The following is a 17,129-nucleotide window of genomic DNA, read 5'->3' as shown; positions in this document are numbered from 1 at the left end:
ACACCAATATCCTGTCGATCCACTCGTTAACTGAAATGTTCCGAAGAAAAATACCGAACGGGTCAATTTCATCAATTACACAAGAAATCAAAAAACACGTGATGTACCTTTAACACAACACAAACTTTTATTAAACAAAAAAATATAGTCCAACTGCATGCCAATTTGCTAAGTTCCCTTAATTGAAACATTTTTTTTTAATTCTCAGTTCCATTGCTTTCGCACAGGTGGCAGCATTATTATGTTTTTCAGTGGAAAATCATAAATCCTTCCCTTGCAAAATACATGCTTTTTAAAGTGCTTCTGAGACAAAATTAATTTAATTTCTTCAAGAAATGTAGTGCATACAGGTCTGCATGCAATCATGCTGTTTCTTATTTCTTTTTATTTTTAGACAATAAAAAATTCAATTTATTTCACTGAGGAAAATATTTTTAGCAAATTTTCACATGTTTTTACTAGTTTTAAATAACAACACATATAAATAATATGCACAAATAGTGAACATGATGTATCTAGCATAGAAACCTAGATAGAAATCATGAGAATGAAATTGCAATAAAGATAGACGTATGGCCAAACACAATAACCAAACTCAATTTGTTATAATAATACAATTATAATGCTAATACTAGAGGTTACGCAAAATTTCATTAATATCGAACGTATACATATAACAATAACACATAAATAACTTCAAAATCTATTTAACTAGATATGGTTCATTAATTAACTATCAAATGAAAAATACACATTAACACATTACTTTTTTAAAGTGATTTTGTGCCTTAGAAAACGCGTTTTATTATTGAATACAAAAAATAGTATGTTTTCTACGAAAGTAAACAGATTTCATCTAAGACAGTATAAATAAGGTTTACTTTACTGCATATCTGTCTAATAAAATTATCAATTTGATCCAATCCATGCCGCTGCAGTAATATGGTCGCTACAGCAACTTCACTCGATCATTACAGTATCCCCTCTTCTTTCTCCATATCAATGTATCTCTTGGATCGAATTTTTCATTGGATACTGAAAACAAATCTATCTGCATCTTTAACCAAGTTCAAAGCATTCTAATTCTAAGCTTTATGACGTTAATTTATTTAAAGCTTTTGTTTGCCCCCTATTCTGTAGTTTTCAGCGAAGCGGAAGCTGTCATGATTTCAGAACTTCTATGAAACAAAATAGCTATATATCTATTAGAGAAACGTCCAATATGATTACCGCCGTTGATGGCAAACTGATTTTAACTTGACACATAACTAAATGGCACGAGAACTCGTTAATCCGTGCAGGAAACAGGAAGCAACATTTGACTTTACACCCCATGCGGATAAAGCGAGACGGATGTGGCTTTATGCCTCACACACTACTTACATGTTCAATGGTTTCAAGCTTAATATCGAGTTTTTATACCAAAGTGACAAAAAACTAAGCTTCTGCTCTATGATATGTGTCAACCAGACTGTGATGATGTGGCGTTAATTAACAACATTAGATCTGTTTATGAATGCGGCAGAGAACAGAAGCTGATTCAGTGATAATAATCAAATCAGTGTTGGATTCAATAGTAAAAAATAAAGAATAAAATTTGATGAAGCTTTAGTTAAATTAATATTGTTTGAGCAGCAATAAAATACATTTGGACACATATAAATCAGTTCTGACAATTTAAAATAAATGAAATAAACTGTTTGGATACATATATCTTGACATAAGCCGGCAGGTAGTATGTTAGAAACCGCTTAATCTCATCTCTCTCACACAAAGCAGTCGTGTGAATGTCTGTTTGCTGATTTCAGAACAATCGTAGCATGAAATGATAAAAACCCTCTATTGATTGTTTCCAGTAATGGAATAGGATTCAAAAACCGAATTTATGGCTACTTTAAAAACTACCATTGTTTGAAAAACCGACTACTTCTAAGTGAGTTATTTAGTCTTTCCAAATACTAGTGCAAAAATACATAAGTTAGAATTCGTTTGCATATGAAATAATTTTACAATCTACTAAAGTAAATGTTTAACTTTCTCTAATAGTTACAGTTTAAAATTTGACATTGTGTAAATTTGGTACATATCATGTAAATAGATGAATTCTAATCTTCATGAGAGAAAGAGTGTTGCATAGGTCAGGAATACGGGCGCTTGCGCCTTTATTTTGATGATGTTGAGCGTCGCGACGCTAACGTCAGTCGGCATGCGGCACGCGGTCGGCAAACTCATATCGTTCCCATGGCTGTTAAACACTTGATTTTCACGCTTTCTTTACTCATTGCTGCGATCGCAGAGGCCGCAATGGACGTGACAGCTGGTAAGTCTCGTAAGCATGAATAAATCACGGAAAATCTTAAGTTGATTATGCCATGGCAAATTATGGTGATTGATAGGTCGTATCTCCGATCTACAGGTAATGCTTGTGTTTAGTTTACGTCACGCAATTTTACTTTAGATGGATTTTTGAAGAGCACACGCGAAAAGCTCTCTATGTTTCAATCTGATTAAGGTTTGTTATTGTTTTTGCAAAATTAAAAGTAGATAGTTCGTTTGTTACATAAAAGATTTTAAACGAATTAAAAATCACAAGTAAATATACCGATATTTTGTAAATATTTAATGTTTGTGCGATTAATCGATATTTTAACAATAATTAATTTGAGGATCAGGTTCGCTATTTGTGACCTCATTAATTTTCTGCTCTTAATATTGATACATAGGAGCATTCGTGTTCCGTTTAATCACACCTAGATGACTGATTAATTTTTAAATTTAGTATTTTTAATATCAGTTCAAAGAGGATTTTTATTTACGTTACCTGTACAAATATTTTTGTATTTGATTTATATTTATAACTAAGTAAATAGCCAAAATATCGTTTATTGTTTTTTACCATCAAGTAAGAGATGCTTTTTGTCATTTCCATTGCCGGCATCAAAAGTCCAAGAAGCCAGCCGTCACCCAAAAAAATTTTTCTATATAGTCACTGAATGGAAGATTAAAATATAATAAATATAATATAATGCAGTTTTTTAAGAACAATAAAATAAAGTTGACTTGAGTTATGCTAGTAAAGATTACATGTTATTTTAATGTGGCTTAGATGTTTGTGACAAATTTTGTTCAATTTTAATACTCCTAATAAGTAGGTACAATCTTTTTAAAATAAATAAAAAATCAATAAGGTAATTTATTACCAGGAAAATATTTTAATTCAGAAAATAAAAGTATAATTTGAATTATTTAAATGGTTTTAAGGTATTTGCGGTTATAGTGAAAAAACTGCTTTCCAACTCTCTGTTAACCCAGTTAGGAAAGATGTATTGTTATTGTGATTTTATTAAGTTTTTCTTGTGTGTTTTAGCGAGTGTATTGGCTCTAGAAACACATCAAAAGTTTTAGATGAATACTTTAATAGTAAACTTGGAACAGCATCACCTTATTTCTGTCTTTATTAAGTTGTATATATGTCGTAGTCATTGGACGTAATGCGTCATTCCGCGGAAAGCCTAGTCTTTGGCCGTACTGCCGGCAGATGCTGTAATCAAATGAATATTGCTTTGTTTGACTGAAATTTTACGTCATTTCAGGGATTGCCTACTTAATTCTCGTCAAACAAAGTAACCGGTTAAAACATTACATGATACTGCGTTTGACGGAAGTGTATTTAGTCATTTGCTGAAAGCTTGAAATTTTATTGTGTAGTATTTCGGGCCGTAACATTTAGTAATTGTTGGACTTTTCTTATTGAAAATTGATAATCATAAGAGTTTGTTTTACGAGTATGACAAATTAAATGAATATTATTTGAAAAACAAAGATGCCAAAAAACCGTGGTTTTATTTTTGTTTAATTTACCTGAAGGCAAAAAATACATTTTTAACTGTTGTTTAGGTCATGTACTTACCGTTTTTTGTATGATTTTATAATATTATATGTTTACATTATTCGAAATAAACGAAACAAATATTTTGATACAATAAAAATATTTTAGTTTTTTTTCTTTTCTTTTCTTCTACCAAAAATTTACATTTCTACAGAAAGTATCAAACATTTCAAGACTTTTCAGCAAATGACTAAATACACTTTCGTCAAACGCTGTAACATGTATTAGTGGTTTAACCGGTTACTTTGCTTGACGAGAATTAAGTAGGCAATCCCTGAAATGACGTAAAATTTCAGTCAAACAAAGGAATATTTATTTGATTACAGCGTCTGTCGGCAGTACGGCCAAAGACTAGGCTTTCCGCGGAATGACGCATTACGCCCAATGACTACGACATATACATTTCGAAATAGAGTATTTTTTGTCACTGTTGCGGTTTGTCTGAAAGAAAACCACATTATCCAAGCTAATGCAGAAGATGCATCTCTCTGATTTTGTATCTACCTCAATCCAATTATTTAGAATTGTTAACTTTACGTACACATGAAATTAAACTTTGATGGAGTGGCTAGTGCTTCTACCAAGAAGCGTGGTAACAAGTTGAATTAAATTAAGATCTCTAGAGTAGAAGTTTCGCTTTGATGAAACTCAATAGAATACATTCGGAGAAAATCACCTTTTATAACCCGTCACAATTAACACTGTTAAACAACCAAATGAAATTAAAATACAAATTTAAAAAGCAAGTTGTTTCTTTATAATTATAACTGAATTAGCGTTTTATTTGTTTTGTCATAAATGTTAACGAAGTTTCTCACGACTACCAAATTTCACCTAAAGCAACCCAAAATTCTATTATAAATTAAATTTAGAAGCTAGTCTTTCTAGAAAAAAAAAACTTTTCATGAAATTAGAAAGTTAACAAAGCGAAAGTTGCTAAATAATACCTAAACGTAACATCATTAGTCGAAAGTTTTTTGACCAGATTTAATCGAAATAATAAAAAATCACAGGTAAATCCCAGTTTCATCGATACTTGAAGTTTGATAAGGTTTGATAATGTTATGAGCTTAAATAGTTTCACGCTGCAGCTTAGTTCGTGTAAACATCAGTGCAGAATATATTAGCAATGATAATCTATTTTGACTCTAACTAATCCAATTTTGGAGAGTTTGAGTTCAACTAAAAATAGAACGATATCCGAGATACAAGTGTCGTTCTATTGAGAATAAATCGCTGCAAGCTAGCAAAACTTTGCGTCACCATTTTACTTTAAAATTTGTTCTAAATAAAAAAAAATAAACTTGAGTTGAGACCAAAATCGCAACCATCTCAAAAAACAAGAACACTAAACAAAATCAAAATAGAAATAGTCCGTTCTTCGTCGTTTTTCCAATATTGTCCATACAAGGCTCTTTGAAGTCCCTAATTGATTTAAATTCATTCCTAAAAACTAGAAGATGCAGCAGTCTTTCTATTGCAAATTCCGTTTGACTTTCAATCACGAGAATTCCCAAACAAGAACCGATTGACTTGCGGTGTCATCCGTATTAAATTTCAACTTGAGAATGCAAAGCGTTTCTTCACCAGAGCGGGATTTTACGGTTACTAGCTATAAAAGACCCGGAAATCTCACCATACAAATCACACGAATCGAATGTTTGTTCTTGGACCATTTTTGCGCCGAACTGATTTTTGGCCGCTCCTTGGGGTATTGTTCTTCTCTCTACGGGCTTTTTTATTCCTTATAAAGCTGATCAATATGCCCATTAATTTCTGATATCTCCAACCAACTTCTTTTAACACAATACCAGAAGAGATTTTATTTATCTCCACGCTTCACAAAATTCAATCATTCTAAAACAAATTAATTGATTTAACATTGTTTATTCAAAATTATACTAAATATACTATATTTTTTACTATATACTAAATATTTTATATTTGTTCAAAAATTAAAATAAATAAATAGTTGGTTACATACTAAATACATATAAATGTAGGTTGTGTAGGTATAAATAATAACTTCAGTAAGATCAGTAATCACTATAAAAGAAGCCTCCAGAAACAGACAAAGAAAATAGGTAGGCAATCACAAATTGTTGCACTTTTATAGGTTCCACAAAAAACTTTTATTAAAGCACGCTAAATATTTATGGTGAATAAGCAGATTTCGATCGCAATTTTAGTTGCAATGTAAAACACATTTATGTCTGGTTTTATTGCCGTCGGCATTAGCTCTCTCGTTTCTTTAAAAAAATTTGGAGTGTAGGTTTTTCATTTAATTAAATTAATGAAAACCCACCGTTCCAGCCCGTCATTTCCGCGTAAACTCAAAACATTTCCTTTTAACATCCTAGTCCACATCATCCGGACGTCAAGAACTCTGAGACGATTCTATATTTAATTTGAATAAAACTTAGTAATTATAAAACTTTCTTAACGTAAAGTGCAGAACTGTAGTAATTTTTGAAAAAGCTTCATTATTCCGAGACAGTTCAAAACAATTTAAACACCTACCTGATTTTAACAAAAATGAATAAGTGGCTAGACAGAAACCTATGCTATAAATATTTTATTTGTTTAATAGGTAAGTTTCGTTGCACGGAATGTGTGTCGTCAAAGTGAATAGCGAATGTACACGCAAAGTGAAGTTTAGCAAGTATATGCACAACATGAACTGCAGTGTTTTAATTCAATTTTTTTAAGTTTAAAAAACACTTTCAACCATCATCATTTTGATTAAGCTCGGTTAAATAATTTTTGATCCGAAACAAAGGATTTTAAATTTACTTTTTCTTTTAATTAATACCTTAGTTTTACCATTTGTTCTTTTTCTTAAAGTCGTTACAAAGCTTGCTTTTTACATTTAATTTTTAAGTCTTTTATTTAGTATATCGCCTTTGATGTTTCTTTTAGAAGCTCTTATAACTTGGCTAAATCACGATAACGTTTATTTACATAATAATTTATGTACAACTTTTTTTGGCTTTAAAAATTTGTAATAAGTAAATACATTTTTTCAGTACTTTGGGGGACTACCCAATTACTCGTTTTTAAAGAAGTGCGCGACTTTCTAGACATTCTGTATGTGCAGAATTAAGAAAAAATTAAATTACTTCTATATTTTAAATATTCGTTTATACAGGGTGTTTGTGGATTGTGAGCAAATATTTTAACCACTAATAAGAGAATTTCTTATGAAAAGTCGAATTGAAGACCAAAGAAATTCCGTATCCAAATTTTATTTTTGCTATTTCCCCCCTATGATTTTCACACGCCGTTCTGTGTGTCTGTCCTTGTTAGTTGGAAGTAAAAATATCAATGAAAATAAATTGCATTGAATGTTAACCGTGAAAGTTTTTATACAGAAAAAAGGAAACTTTTTGTCCAAAAAAATTATCACTTGTTTACACGTGTCAGTTTAGTTAGTCGTTAATGCGCTTTCGGATGAATTGTGCACATCGATTTGAAATCAAATTGTCAATCATGTCATTATGGCCAACTACTCAAACGCCACATATTACCTCAACGTTTAACTAGTGCCGTTTATCTGGATTTTTTGGAAAATGTGTTGTCCGATCTGGTCGAGGACGTGCCCTTGGCGACACATGCGGTATTTACTAGTGAAGTTCCATCAGATTATGCCAAAGATGTCGTCAATAGATTGAAAAATCATTTTCCCTAGAGATGGATTAGTAGCCGGTCACCAGATTTAAATACGTGTGTTTTTTGGGGGTTCACAGGAAACAATTAGTGAATTAGTGTACGCAGCTCAAATTTTTACCTTCGAAGGGCTGTGTGTGCAAACGCAAGCTTCAAGAGTAGAAGAAGTGTGCATTGCCAACGGATGACCACATTTCGAGCAATTTTTTATAATAGCACTAACATTGACACTGATCTACTCTAATGTAGCGATAATTTTTTTGTCTTTACGCTGTTTACGTTCCAAAGTTTTTTCTTATGAATGATTGTAAACATCGTATTAAGAAGACATAGGCGGGGACGGGTTTTCAGCCTCAAAATATTTTTAATTTTAACTCAGAAATGACGTGCTTTCGACAAAAGTTGGAATAACGAAAGTTGTTTCTTTTGACGAGTCCTATTAGTGGTTAAAATATTTGCTCCTCAAACACACTGTATGTAGTCTAATCTGTTTTCAGATTGAATAAGTAAGATTGTTGTAAGTATTTTGCTGTAACTTTGACGAGCGTTGAAACTGAAAGCAAGAATAAATTAATATATTATGCCAAAATTTACACCTGTAGATGTACATTAATAAATGTAGAAACGTTGGTCGATATAAGAACATGTGCAAGCCAACATAATATGTAATATTAAAATGTGAAATTTAAGTTAAAGTTATATGTGATAGCTTGTTGTCGTTTGTCAAGCAGTCAATTATGTCGGACAAGCCGGATGAAACCGATCGCATCGATTTAAATTATGGACTGTAAAACCATTTTAGCGCTAAAAACAGCTTTATGTTTACAATGATATATAGAAATCAATGGCGAGAATCATATAATTTATAGATGGGGACAGCAACGCACCGAAACCCCAACGCTTTTATTTAGCAATAATGGAAGAGAAGTCGAGGTGTTTGTTCAGTATATTTTTATTGACGCCATTTCAAAAGACGGGTCTGTCTAAATGGCAGTATTTGTATTCAACGAAATCCACTTAAACGAATGGAAACAAGTTGAGTCGACTCTTGTGTGGTTGTATTCAAAATTCGTTAATCAAAACTTTTAAAGTGACGGAAAGAATTTTACAGAGATCATCGCTAGATACCGACATGAATAAACTACATGAATCAACTAAGTGGATCGTTTTTACCACTCCCTCCTGAGACTATCTCTGACCCTATAATTGAATAGGTAGCTTGAGATGGTACTCAAGAAATCTTGGCAGAAGTTATAACATTTTACCAGACTTAAAGCCATTGTATGTATTCAACTTGCTGTACGGTCACTGAGATTTTTGTTGAACTTTCATCTTTCCGCGTAGAAACTTCTACTTCACATTAACTTGAGGTATGTACAAATGAAATTTCATTGCTCGCCGGCTAACACTATGTATAGAAGTGATTCAAGAGAGCGAAAATAAATAATATATAACAAAAATTTCTTAAAAACATTGTCTGACGTACATTGGCTAAGAATGTAATCCCTCACACTTACCAAAATTTTGACAGTCTAATCAACAAATTTGTGCGAGTTGAAGATTGAATATCGGTAGTAGATACAGCCTGTTACGGTAATTCACGCATTGCAGATAACAATTTGAACCAAAGCATTCATTTACGTTTTAATTTAGAATTGATCAGAAAGGGGACGTGAGTAATTATTTTTATCCATTTAAAATTGGTTTTCATTCGATCACATCGATGAAAATTAAGTCTACCGCTACATAAAACCAATCTAACTCATCCACCACCATTAGAAATTATTACTTGTTGGTATTACTTTCGGCAGCCAGTTTTTAATTTTTGTTTGAAAAACCATCTACTGATAACAAACAAATGAATAATAAAGGTAATTTTCACGAAAGCAACTTTGCGTGAAAGGCTTTCATAAACTTGTAACTAGTTTACTCAACTGTACAGCCACAACGCTAACTTCGTATTTTTAAATCTGCGATGATTGGGTTAAGCGTGTACACACTTCAAAAGGTATTTCGAAAAACTTTGCAAGATTATTTAGTAAATATATAAAAATTGATCAATTTTATTCTTATAATTTTCAAAACTTTTTCAATTTTCCAAGCAAATTGCTATACACTCAAACAACATATTTCAGGAATTTACATCCAATATAATCAACTTTTGAGATGACCACCAAAACGTTATAAATTCTTGTTGTCTGCAATATTAAATGAAGACAAATCAAGATATTCGATATTCCATCAGAGCGGAAGATTGATCCTGTGGACCACAGACCGTGTATGCGGGCTTGGAGCATAGGCAGTCTAAGAAATATGAAATAATTATAAAAATGATTTTTATCCTTTAGCCTACAACGACTAAAAAAAAAATTGTATATGAGAGAAACAATGAGATTTTTAAAAAGCGTATATTTTATAGATTGTCATTTTGCAGTGGCACGTTTTATTATTGCCTTGGCAAACGTCCTCAAAAAATATGGAAGAAAGAAGCACAGATGTGCAGAAATGTTTCGATAAAATATTATAGTTTTATTTTATTTAAGCTTCGAGTAAACTAATAAAAGCAAAATAAAACGACTGGTCTATCCGGATCAAAGCAGCTTTGTCCCTAATCCATCTGTTCGGATATTATGTAGGCAACAGCAGTACCAAAATTATGCAAGGACAACAGTCAGGTGCAGCGAATTTCTTTTTCTTGCAGGATATGCGCAAACCGTGCCTTTTGTCACCATCTGCCCCTAACAATATTCAAAGACCGAACAAAGACTCTTCGGCAATCACGCGCCTCCACTCCGAAATATGCACAAAGTAGTGGCTCACATCCCCGAGGACGTGATTCTCGTGGGACGCGTAATTGTTCCCGTTTTAAGCGAGTATGGGATTATATGCACGACTGTGTGGGTGTGTGTGAGTGATAATAGCGGATAGATTTCACACTTACAGATTATAATCCCGATAGGTTTCGCTAAAGCGGTGTTTTGCGAAGGCGGGGATATTTGTAACGTAATCCGGAGCGAATTTCTTGCGATCAGACTATGTTTTGTCCCACTAACTCAATCCTCTACCTATGTATGCACGCTTTGTCGCATAATAAAACGAGGACGCGATCTCACGACGTGGATGTTTTTATTGTTACTAACTGCCGCACTGCGTTTATTAACGTTATCTTAGCAAATGTATTTGATGTTACAATAAAATTCTACTCAAACATTTAATTTATGCGTTAGGGTAGGTGGCATTACGAAAAATTAAAGCGAAACATTTGCATACATTTTCAGCGGAAAGTCGAGAAGCTTTACGTTTAAGTGATCAACGAGCGAAGATTGTTAAACGGGAAATTCGCATTTTATATTTAATTGGGCCCAACCAAAAGCAAATGTTGTGCTGCTACTACTTCAAATAATTACTTTCTTCATTTATAAATAGGAAAAATAAAGAATAGAAAATTAATAAAAACTTTATAAACTAAAATAAACACATAATTAATACACAAAATCTATGAAAAGACTTTTGTAGTTATAAGATGTTTAAGTACTTCTATGGCTTCATCTTTTGATATAGTTTTTCATTTAGTAATCTACTTAATAAATAATAAGCTCAAAACTTAGTAACTCGTCTGGTACTACTTTACTTGTTCAGTAAACTTTTCAAGTTAACGTTCTTGCAAGTTACCGTCCATATTAAAACGTAAAATAAACACCAAGGTTTTCATTATTTTAAAGAAGAGCAAATTCTAAATTATGTACTTACAAACGAAATCAATTAAACTGTTATACACAAGTCTTCGATGTTAAAGTTGTTCTAAATGTAAATAGTAATTGATATAGCGGGTGTCCGAAAAAAAAAACATTAAAAGATTTCAGGAGGTAGTTCTCTCTAGGTCAAAATAAGACAAAAAACTTTTATAGACCCATGTCCGAAAATGTTTCCGAAGGGAGCTAGAGCGATAAATCAACCTTATATGAAAAAAATTTAGGCAGCAGATACACAGAGATACTTCATGAAGCATGCTTCATGAAGCAACATTTAGAACGCATGTAATCAAATGCGGCGCTTTACACAGGAGCAAGTACCATCCTGTAACGTAGAGTACCAACTCGACGAGTGTTTTAAATTTGGAATATATTTGAAATTTCACTCGACGATTCCTGAAATCGGTCAAAATATGTACAGTTTCCAGAGTTTTCGTCTCGGCAATTGTCAAGTGTCGCGAATCTGACATCATTTTTAGTGTCTTACAATTATGTAGCTCATTTCTAATTTCATTTTTAGTTAAACTGACACAGAACACACAAAAAAACAGTAATTATTGGCAATACTTGTGGGACTGATTTAGAGCTAAAAATATGAAATATAAGAATCTTTCACTTTCGGTGACGTAATTTTTGGCTATCTCATAAACACGTAGTACGAGTATGTGTATCCCTAATCTGTTTTGGTCCACTCTGTTGTACCAATATTGCATAACTATTGTTGACTGCTTTGATCGCTTCATCAAGTTTTTTTTGAAATTGATATGATTTATCGACTACTCAATTTTAATTTTTATGTCGTTATAAATTTAGTTTGATGGTTCGACGCTTACATCAGGTCACGTTGAATTTTATCCAATTCACCGGTTTGTCGATACACTTCGTCATTGACTCCAAAAATTGATGTCAGAAATGTGCCCTCAGTTCCTCTTCTTTTCCTTTTTTGTACAATGTTTTCAATCATTTTTCGTATTCAATCCAACTTCTTTTCTTCTAGTCTTAGGTGATCTATTAGTGATTTCTGTCATTTCTTGATTCAAGTCCGGCTCGAAGGACCAAAGAGATGGAGAAGTACTAATCAGTAGGCGATTCGATCTATACTGAATTTATTATAAAAACTTGATTTGTCGCTGAGCAGCAACAATTAATGCTGATAAACTATAAAATATTTTCTGGCTTTCCTCACTTCCTTTTGGTAACATTTGTTGCACAATTTGACTGACTCGTCACTAGGCAGGGAAGTGAGGCGACTGACTTGGATTCATTGAACTTTACCAGAAATTAGTCCATAGTTCTGTTTAAAAAAGATCAAACACATAAACACACGTATAACACAATTTTTTTTTAAATGACGAAAACAAAAGTCATATTTCTGTAACCCAATTTAAAATTTTAAACCAGTAGGTATAAAAAGAAATGTTTGAATTTGATAAAATAACAGACAAATACAAATCATGTTTACGGTCGTTACAAGTATGTTTGTTAATGTTTTTGTATTGAGAATTTGAATAGATTTTTCCACTTTCATCTTTGCCTGTGTGCTGGAATTGCATTTTTTCGTTTTTAATATTTTTAAGGCTATATTGTGGTTGGCTGCAGTTTTAAAACCAAATTAAGTTTTAAATGAAATAAACCGCATTTGTTAAACGTTATCACCATGGGAAAACAGATAATTTCTCCTGGCGGGCTTTATTAGGATTCATGTGCTCTTGGCTGTTTTATCCTCTACACAATGTTTCTGACAAATGGACTTCTATTTGCAACAATTGCTTTGTTATCTAGAATAGTTCCTTGCCAACATTTAATTAATTAAGTGTTTTCAACGGTTGCCTTGCACCCTTTTATTGGAAACGTAGATCATTTTTCCAAGTTTTTCCATTACGTAAAGACTTCAAACTCGGTGATTGGTGTGATTGTTGATTGCGTTGTTCCATTATCAGATTAATTATGTATGAAGAAGAGCAATTAGTGTGCATGTTGAGTGTTAGCGTGACCCTTCCAGCCCTTTCAGCTCTAAACCAGCGCGGTATACTAAAATACACATGTCACAAAGTTAAATGAGCTGCATGACAACTCAATGTACAACACATATCGATTAAGATCTGTAAACTGGTTACAATTTAAAGTCAAATAAATACTGCTTCATTGCCTTTTCTATCTCTATGTCTTATGCCGTCTTATGTCAAATTCGATTTGCTTATAGGGAATTGACCCAAACTACTATTTATTTGCAACATTTCTCCATGTTGTATCTTCGAGCGAATTGTCGTTTATTATACAGTATTCATCAAGTGAATACTACTTAGCGTTAAAAGTAATAAAATAAGCAATATATACTTTATTGGCAACGCAGCTGCATCTCTGTAATATTGTAGTATCAGATTTTATATCCTAGCGAATATCTTCATGTTAGAAAAAATTGAAACGAGAATAGACAACCAATAAGGTGGGATTTGCATATGGAAAACGTCGAAGCACAGCAAAGGCATGATTTTATTCGAGATGACAGGGAATATAACGTAAAGCATTGTATATTGTCTATATCCGGATTTAATTCATTTCAGCTTTAAGGAGCTTTTATTATATAGACTATTAAAAAAAGTATTAATGTAGTAACAGAAGTTATACAAGGTGCGCCAGAACTCGCGCCCCAGAGAAAAATGGCATACAAGGTAAGATACCAGGAACATGGAAAAAATGTTAAAAAAATTTTATATATAAAAATTTCGAAATTATAAGGATTTAAAGTTTGCACTTTGACTGTATTTATTTCTATTGGAAAAATTATTTTACAAGTTTTTTTGCTATAGGCTATTAAAAGAGAAAATAAAAGCTGTATCCTAAATAGTAACTCTGTTCAATGTTATTTGTGACTTTTATTGGCAAAATTTTTGTCCCTTTACTAAATAATAGTAAAAAAACATATACAAAATCATCAGTATCATTATATAGACATAAAAAAATGTCATATATCAAAAAATAAAAGTCAAAAATTTTTGTCTGCTAGAATTGTCAAATGTCAAAAAATAAATGTAAATTTTTTGACAGATAGAATTTTTTAAACATTTTTTTCATGTTCCTGATATCCTATCTTATTTGAAATTTTTCTCTGGGGCGCGAGTTCTGGCGCATTCTGTATATTAAATGTGCTGCAAAGTTAGTTGAGACCTTCGACCAAAATCACACTAGTCTTTATGTTAAATAATGATACATATTGTGGTGGTTACATTCACGTTCGTGAGTTGCTTGTGTCAATAATTGTAGTTGAAGTTGCAGACATGTCAATTGGGTTCGAATACGTGCTGCACCAAACAGCCAAAACTGGAATTAATCAAAGTAAGGTTCAGAAAATCCAGCTTTAGTTAGAAGTTAAACGCTATTGAAAAGATATGAGATAGAAATCTTGATCGGATTTTTAAAATTGAAAATAGCGCTTCACCTGTTCGCCCTGTTCAATATCGTAACATTTCAAGATCGGCAAAAACTATTCGATCTAATGTAATGAGAAGTTGTGCATGCGTATAATTAGCTAAGTTTGTGTATTTTCCTTTCATCGATCGTCGGATAAACATGAAGTATCAGAGTCACGTACCAGTTACGTCTATGGTATAATCAAATGGTTAAGTTTACCAATGTTACGTGTAGTAATGATATCATTCAAGCGGATTTTCAGGGCTCTACTAATTTGGTTGATGTACCTAAATACAACATAGTTACACACACACTTTAGTGGAAATATCATATGGAACTATGGAGGGTTTATGTTTATAATCAAGTGCTCATTACGCTGAAAGAAACTCTATTCGAAATGATGAATACTGAAAATGCGCAGAAATCCACTCTACTTTGCTCTATGTAAATTGATAATAAATTTTAAACTTATCAAGAGACCATCTAAAACATTTCCAGAAAAGAAAGTATTACCGGGCAAAATGGAGTACTAGAACACACCTAAAAAGGTTAAAAATTATTTCATGTGCATAAAACAAGAATTGTTACTTTTTTCAGTTTGCTTACCATATTTAAATCTAAATATGAAACTTTGAGTAGTTAAAAAACATCAAACTTTTCTTCCTGTGTTTGACTTTAAAAATATATATTAAAGCATGCAACTCCTTTGGCAATTTTTCAACGGTTATAAAAATCACGAAAGCACGCTTTATGCAACTGAATGAATCTTATTTTCCTCAATTAAAATAAAAGAAAACACGCTTGCTGTCACATTTGTAGATCGTTATTTCCCTGCAGTACGGCCAGGATTTACATAAATATGTCATAACAGAAGCATTTCACAACAAGATATGAGAAAAAGCAGCTTTTAGTTATGTTTGTATGATGGTTTATTGTCCGGCTTTTAAACCAAACAGTGCATTTAACGTTATTGTTTCGAATCATAGAGCACAATGTTGACTGGCAGAGATTTATTACACGAAATATTACGATTTTTCTTGACAGAAATTACATTTGCGCAAAAAAATTGGCACGGTGACACAGAATTGTTGAAGAATCAATAGACCAGAAAACGTTTAGTAAGTGCACCAAGAGATCTGATAGCAAAAAATTTGCATCTCCGTTTCCAATATCGACCAACAACTTTTTGCTCGCTTGAGGATAGAATCTTTTTCTTGTAGAAGGGCTTTAATTAATTAAATTTCTTACATTAATTGCGTCATGACTTAACGTTTGAGGTTTTTGGTGGCTCAAAAATTTTAATGTATGCTCAGAAATAATACAATTAGCTTAATTAATTAGTTGGAACAGGCGTGACATACTTCGAAAACTTAGTTAAGTAAATAGGACTTAAATAAGACAATATCAAACAAAATTTCGAATTTATAAAATAAGATAAAGTACCTAATGTATTTATGGTACATATCTACAAATATAATAAATTAAGTGGTGTCTCAATGGAATAAACTTTTCTGCATAAATTTACTTTTATTAAATGTGTGAATGATATTTTATACTTAGAATATATGTCGTTGTTTGGTGTGTTTTGATTAAAATTGTAGTTTGCAAATTAATTTTATGTTTCTTTAAATGTAATTTTTTAAAAACTGTATAACAATTGCATTTTTCTCATTAAAATGCAAAATATAAATTCGTAAAAACGTATTTTATAATATCGAAAGTCCGTCTGTTGAAAACGGGTCAATTTAAATGCAAAGTATGAAACTGAATTTTTATTCGTGCCTTAATTCCTATATTATATGATACAATGGCACAAAGATTTGCGTAATTTAGTAAAACATTTTAATGCTAAATAATGCAAATTAACGCAAACAAGTTGATGTTCGAGCTTTTCAGAGGCAATTTCACTTGACGAAATTCATTTGAGAAGTTGCCCCAATTCAAATCAGAATACGAGATAGAGTAAAATATTACGATCGCAATGTTACTACGTAAAAATCACTTTATTATAGCTCATCGATGTTCGATGAAGTTATCGTTTCATCTACATTTTTAAAGTGTTTATTGTCGAGAGCTAAACTCGGAGATGAGTTCGAGGAGAGGAAGCAAACGATGTGCTTCGTTAATAACGGGTTTTGGGAGATGAACATCGGGAAAGTTTGCAAATTAAAATTGCAAAATCTGTCTTCCAGTGCCAAACAGTTTAACTCGACTATTTTAAACTGCGATTTATAATTAAGTTTTACAACTTGGTAGGTATATTGCTTTAAAACTTTTCACCATCCGGCGATATTAATTCACCAACCTCTTCAATCAACTTGTTTACAGAAATCAAAAGCATAAGTTGATTCTTATACCTGTCACTTAATTTTTTTCATCCAAAATTTTTATGCTAATTAATTTACATTTCA

General features: G+C 32.0%; 1 protein-coding gene across 3 annotated transcripts in view; it reads left to right on the top strand.

Moving 5' to 3' along the window:
- Nucleotides 1-2,213: 2,213 nt before the first annotated feature.
- The window catches only part of LOC123007293 (neurotrimin-like), a 54,960-nt gene continuing 40,044 nt past the window's right edge, over nucleotides 2,214-17,129 (top strand). For all 3 annotated transcript variants that reach the window (XM_044402509.1, XM_044402508.1, XM_044402507.1), the window contains exon 1: nucleotides 2,214-2,320. In XM_044402509.1, coding sequence (XP_044258444.1) covers nucleotides 2,242-2,320 — 79 coding nt within the window. In that variant the 5' untranslated portion in view covers nucleotides 2,214-2,241. The remainder of the gene's footprint in view (nucleotides 2,321-17,129) is intronic.

Source organism: Tribolium madens, unplaced genomic scaffold, assembly GCF_015345945.1.
Source record: "Tribolium madens isolate multiple individuals breed KSU strain unplaced genomic scaffold, Tmad_KSU_1.1 Scaffold_3;HRSCAF=73;Tcas5.2_LG2, whole genome shotgun sequence".
Lineage (NCBI taxonomy): Eukaryota > Metazoa > Arthropoda > Insecta > Coleoptera > Tenebrionidae > Tribolium > Tribolium madens.
This window is presented reverse-complemented; position numbering and strand designations above follow the sequence as displayed.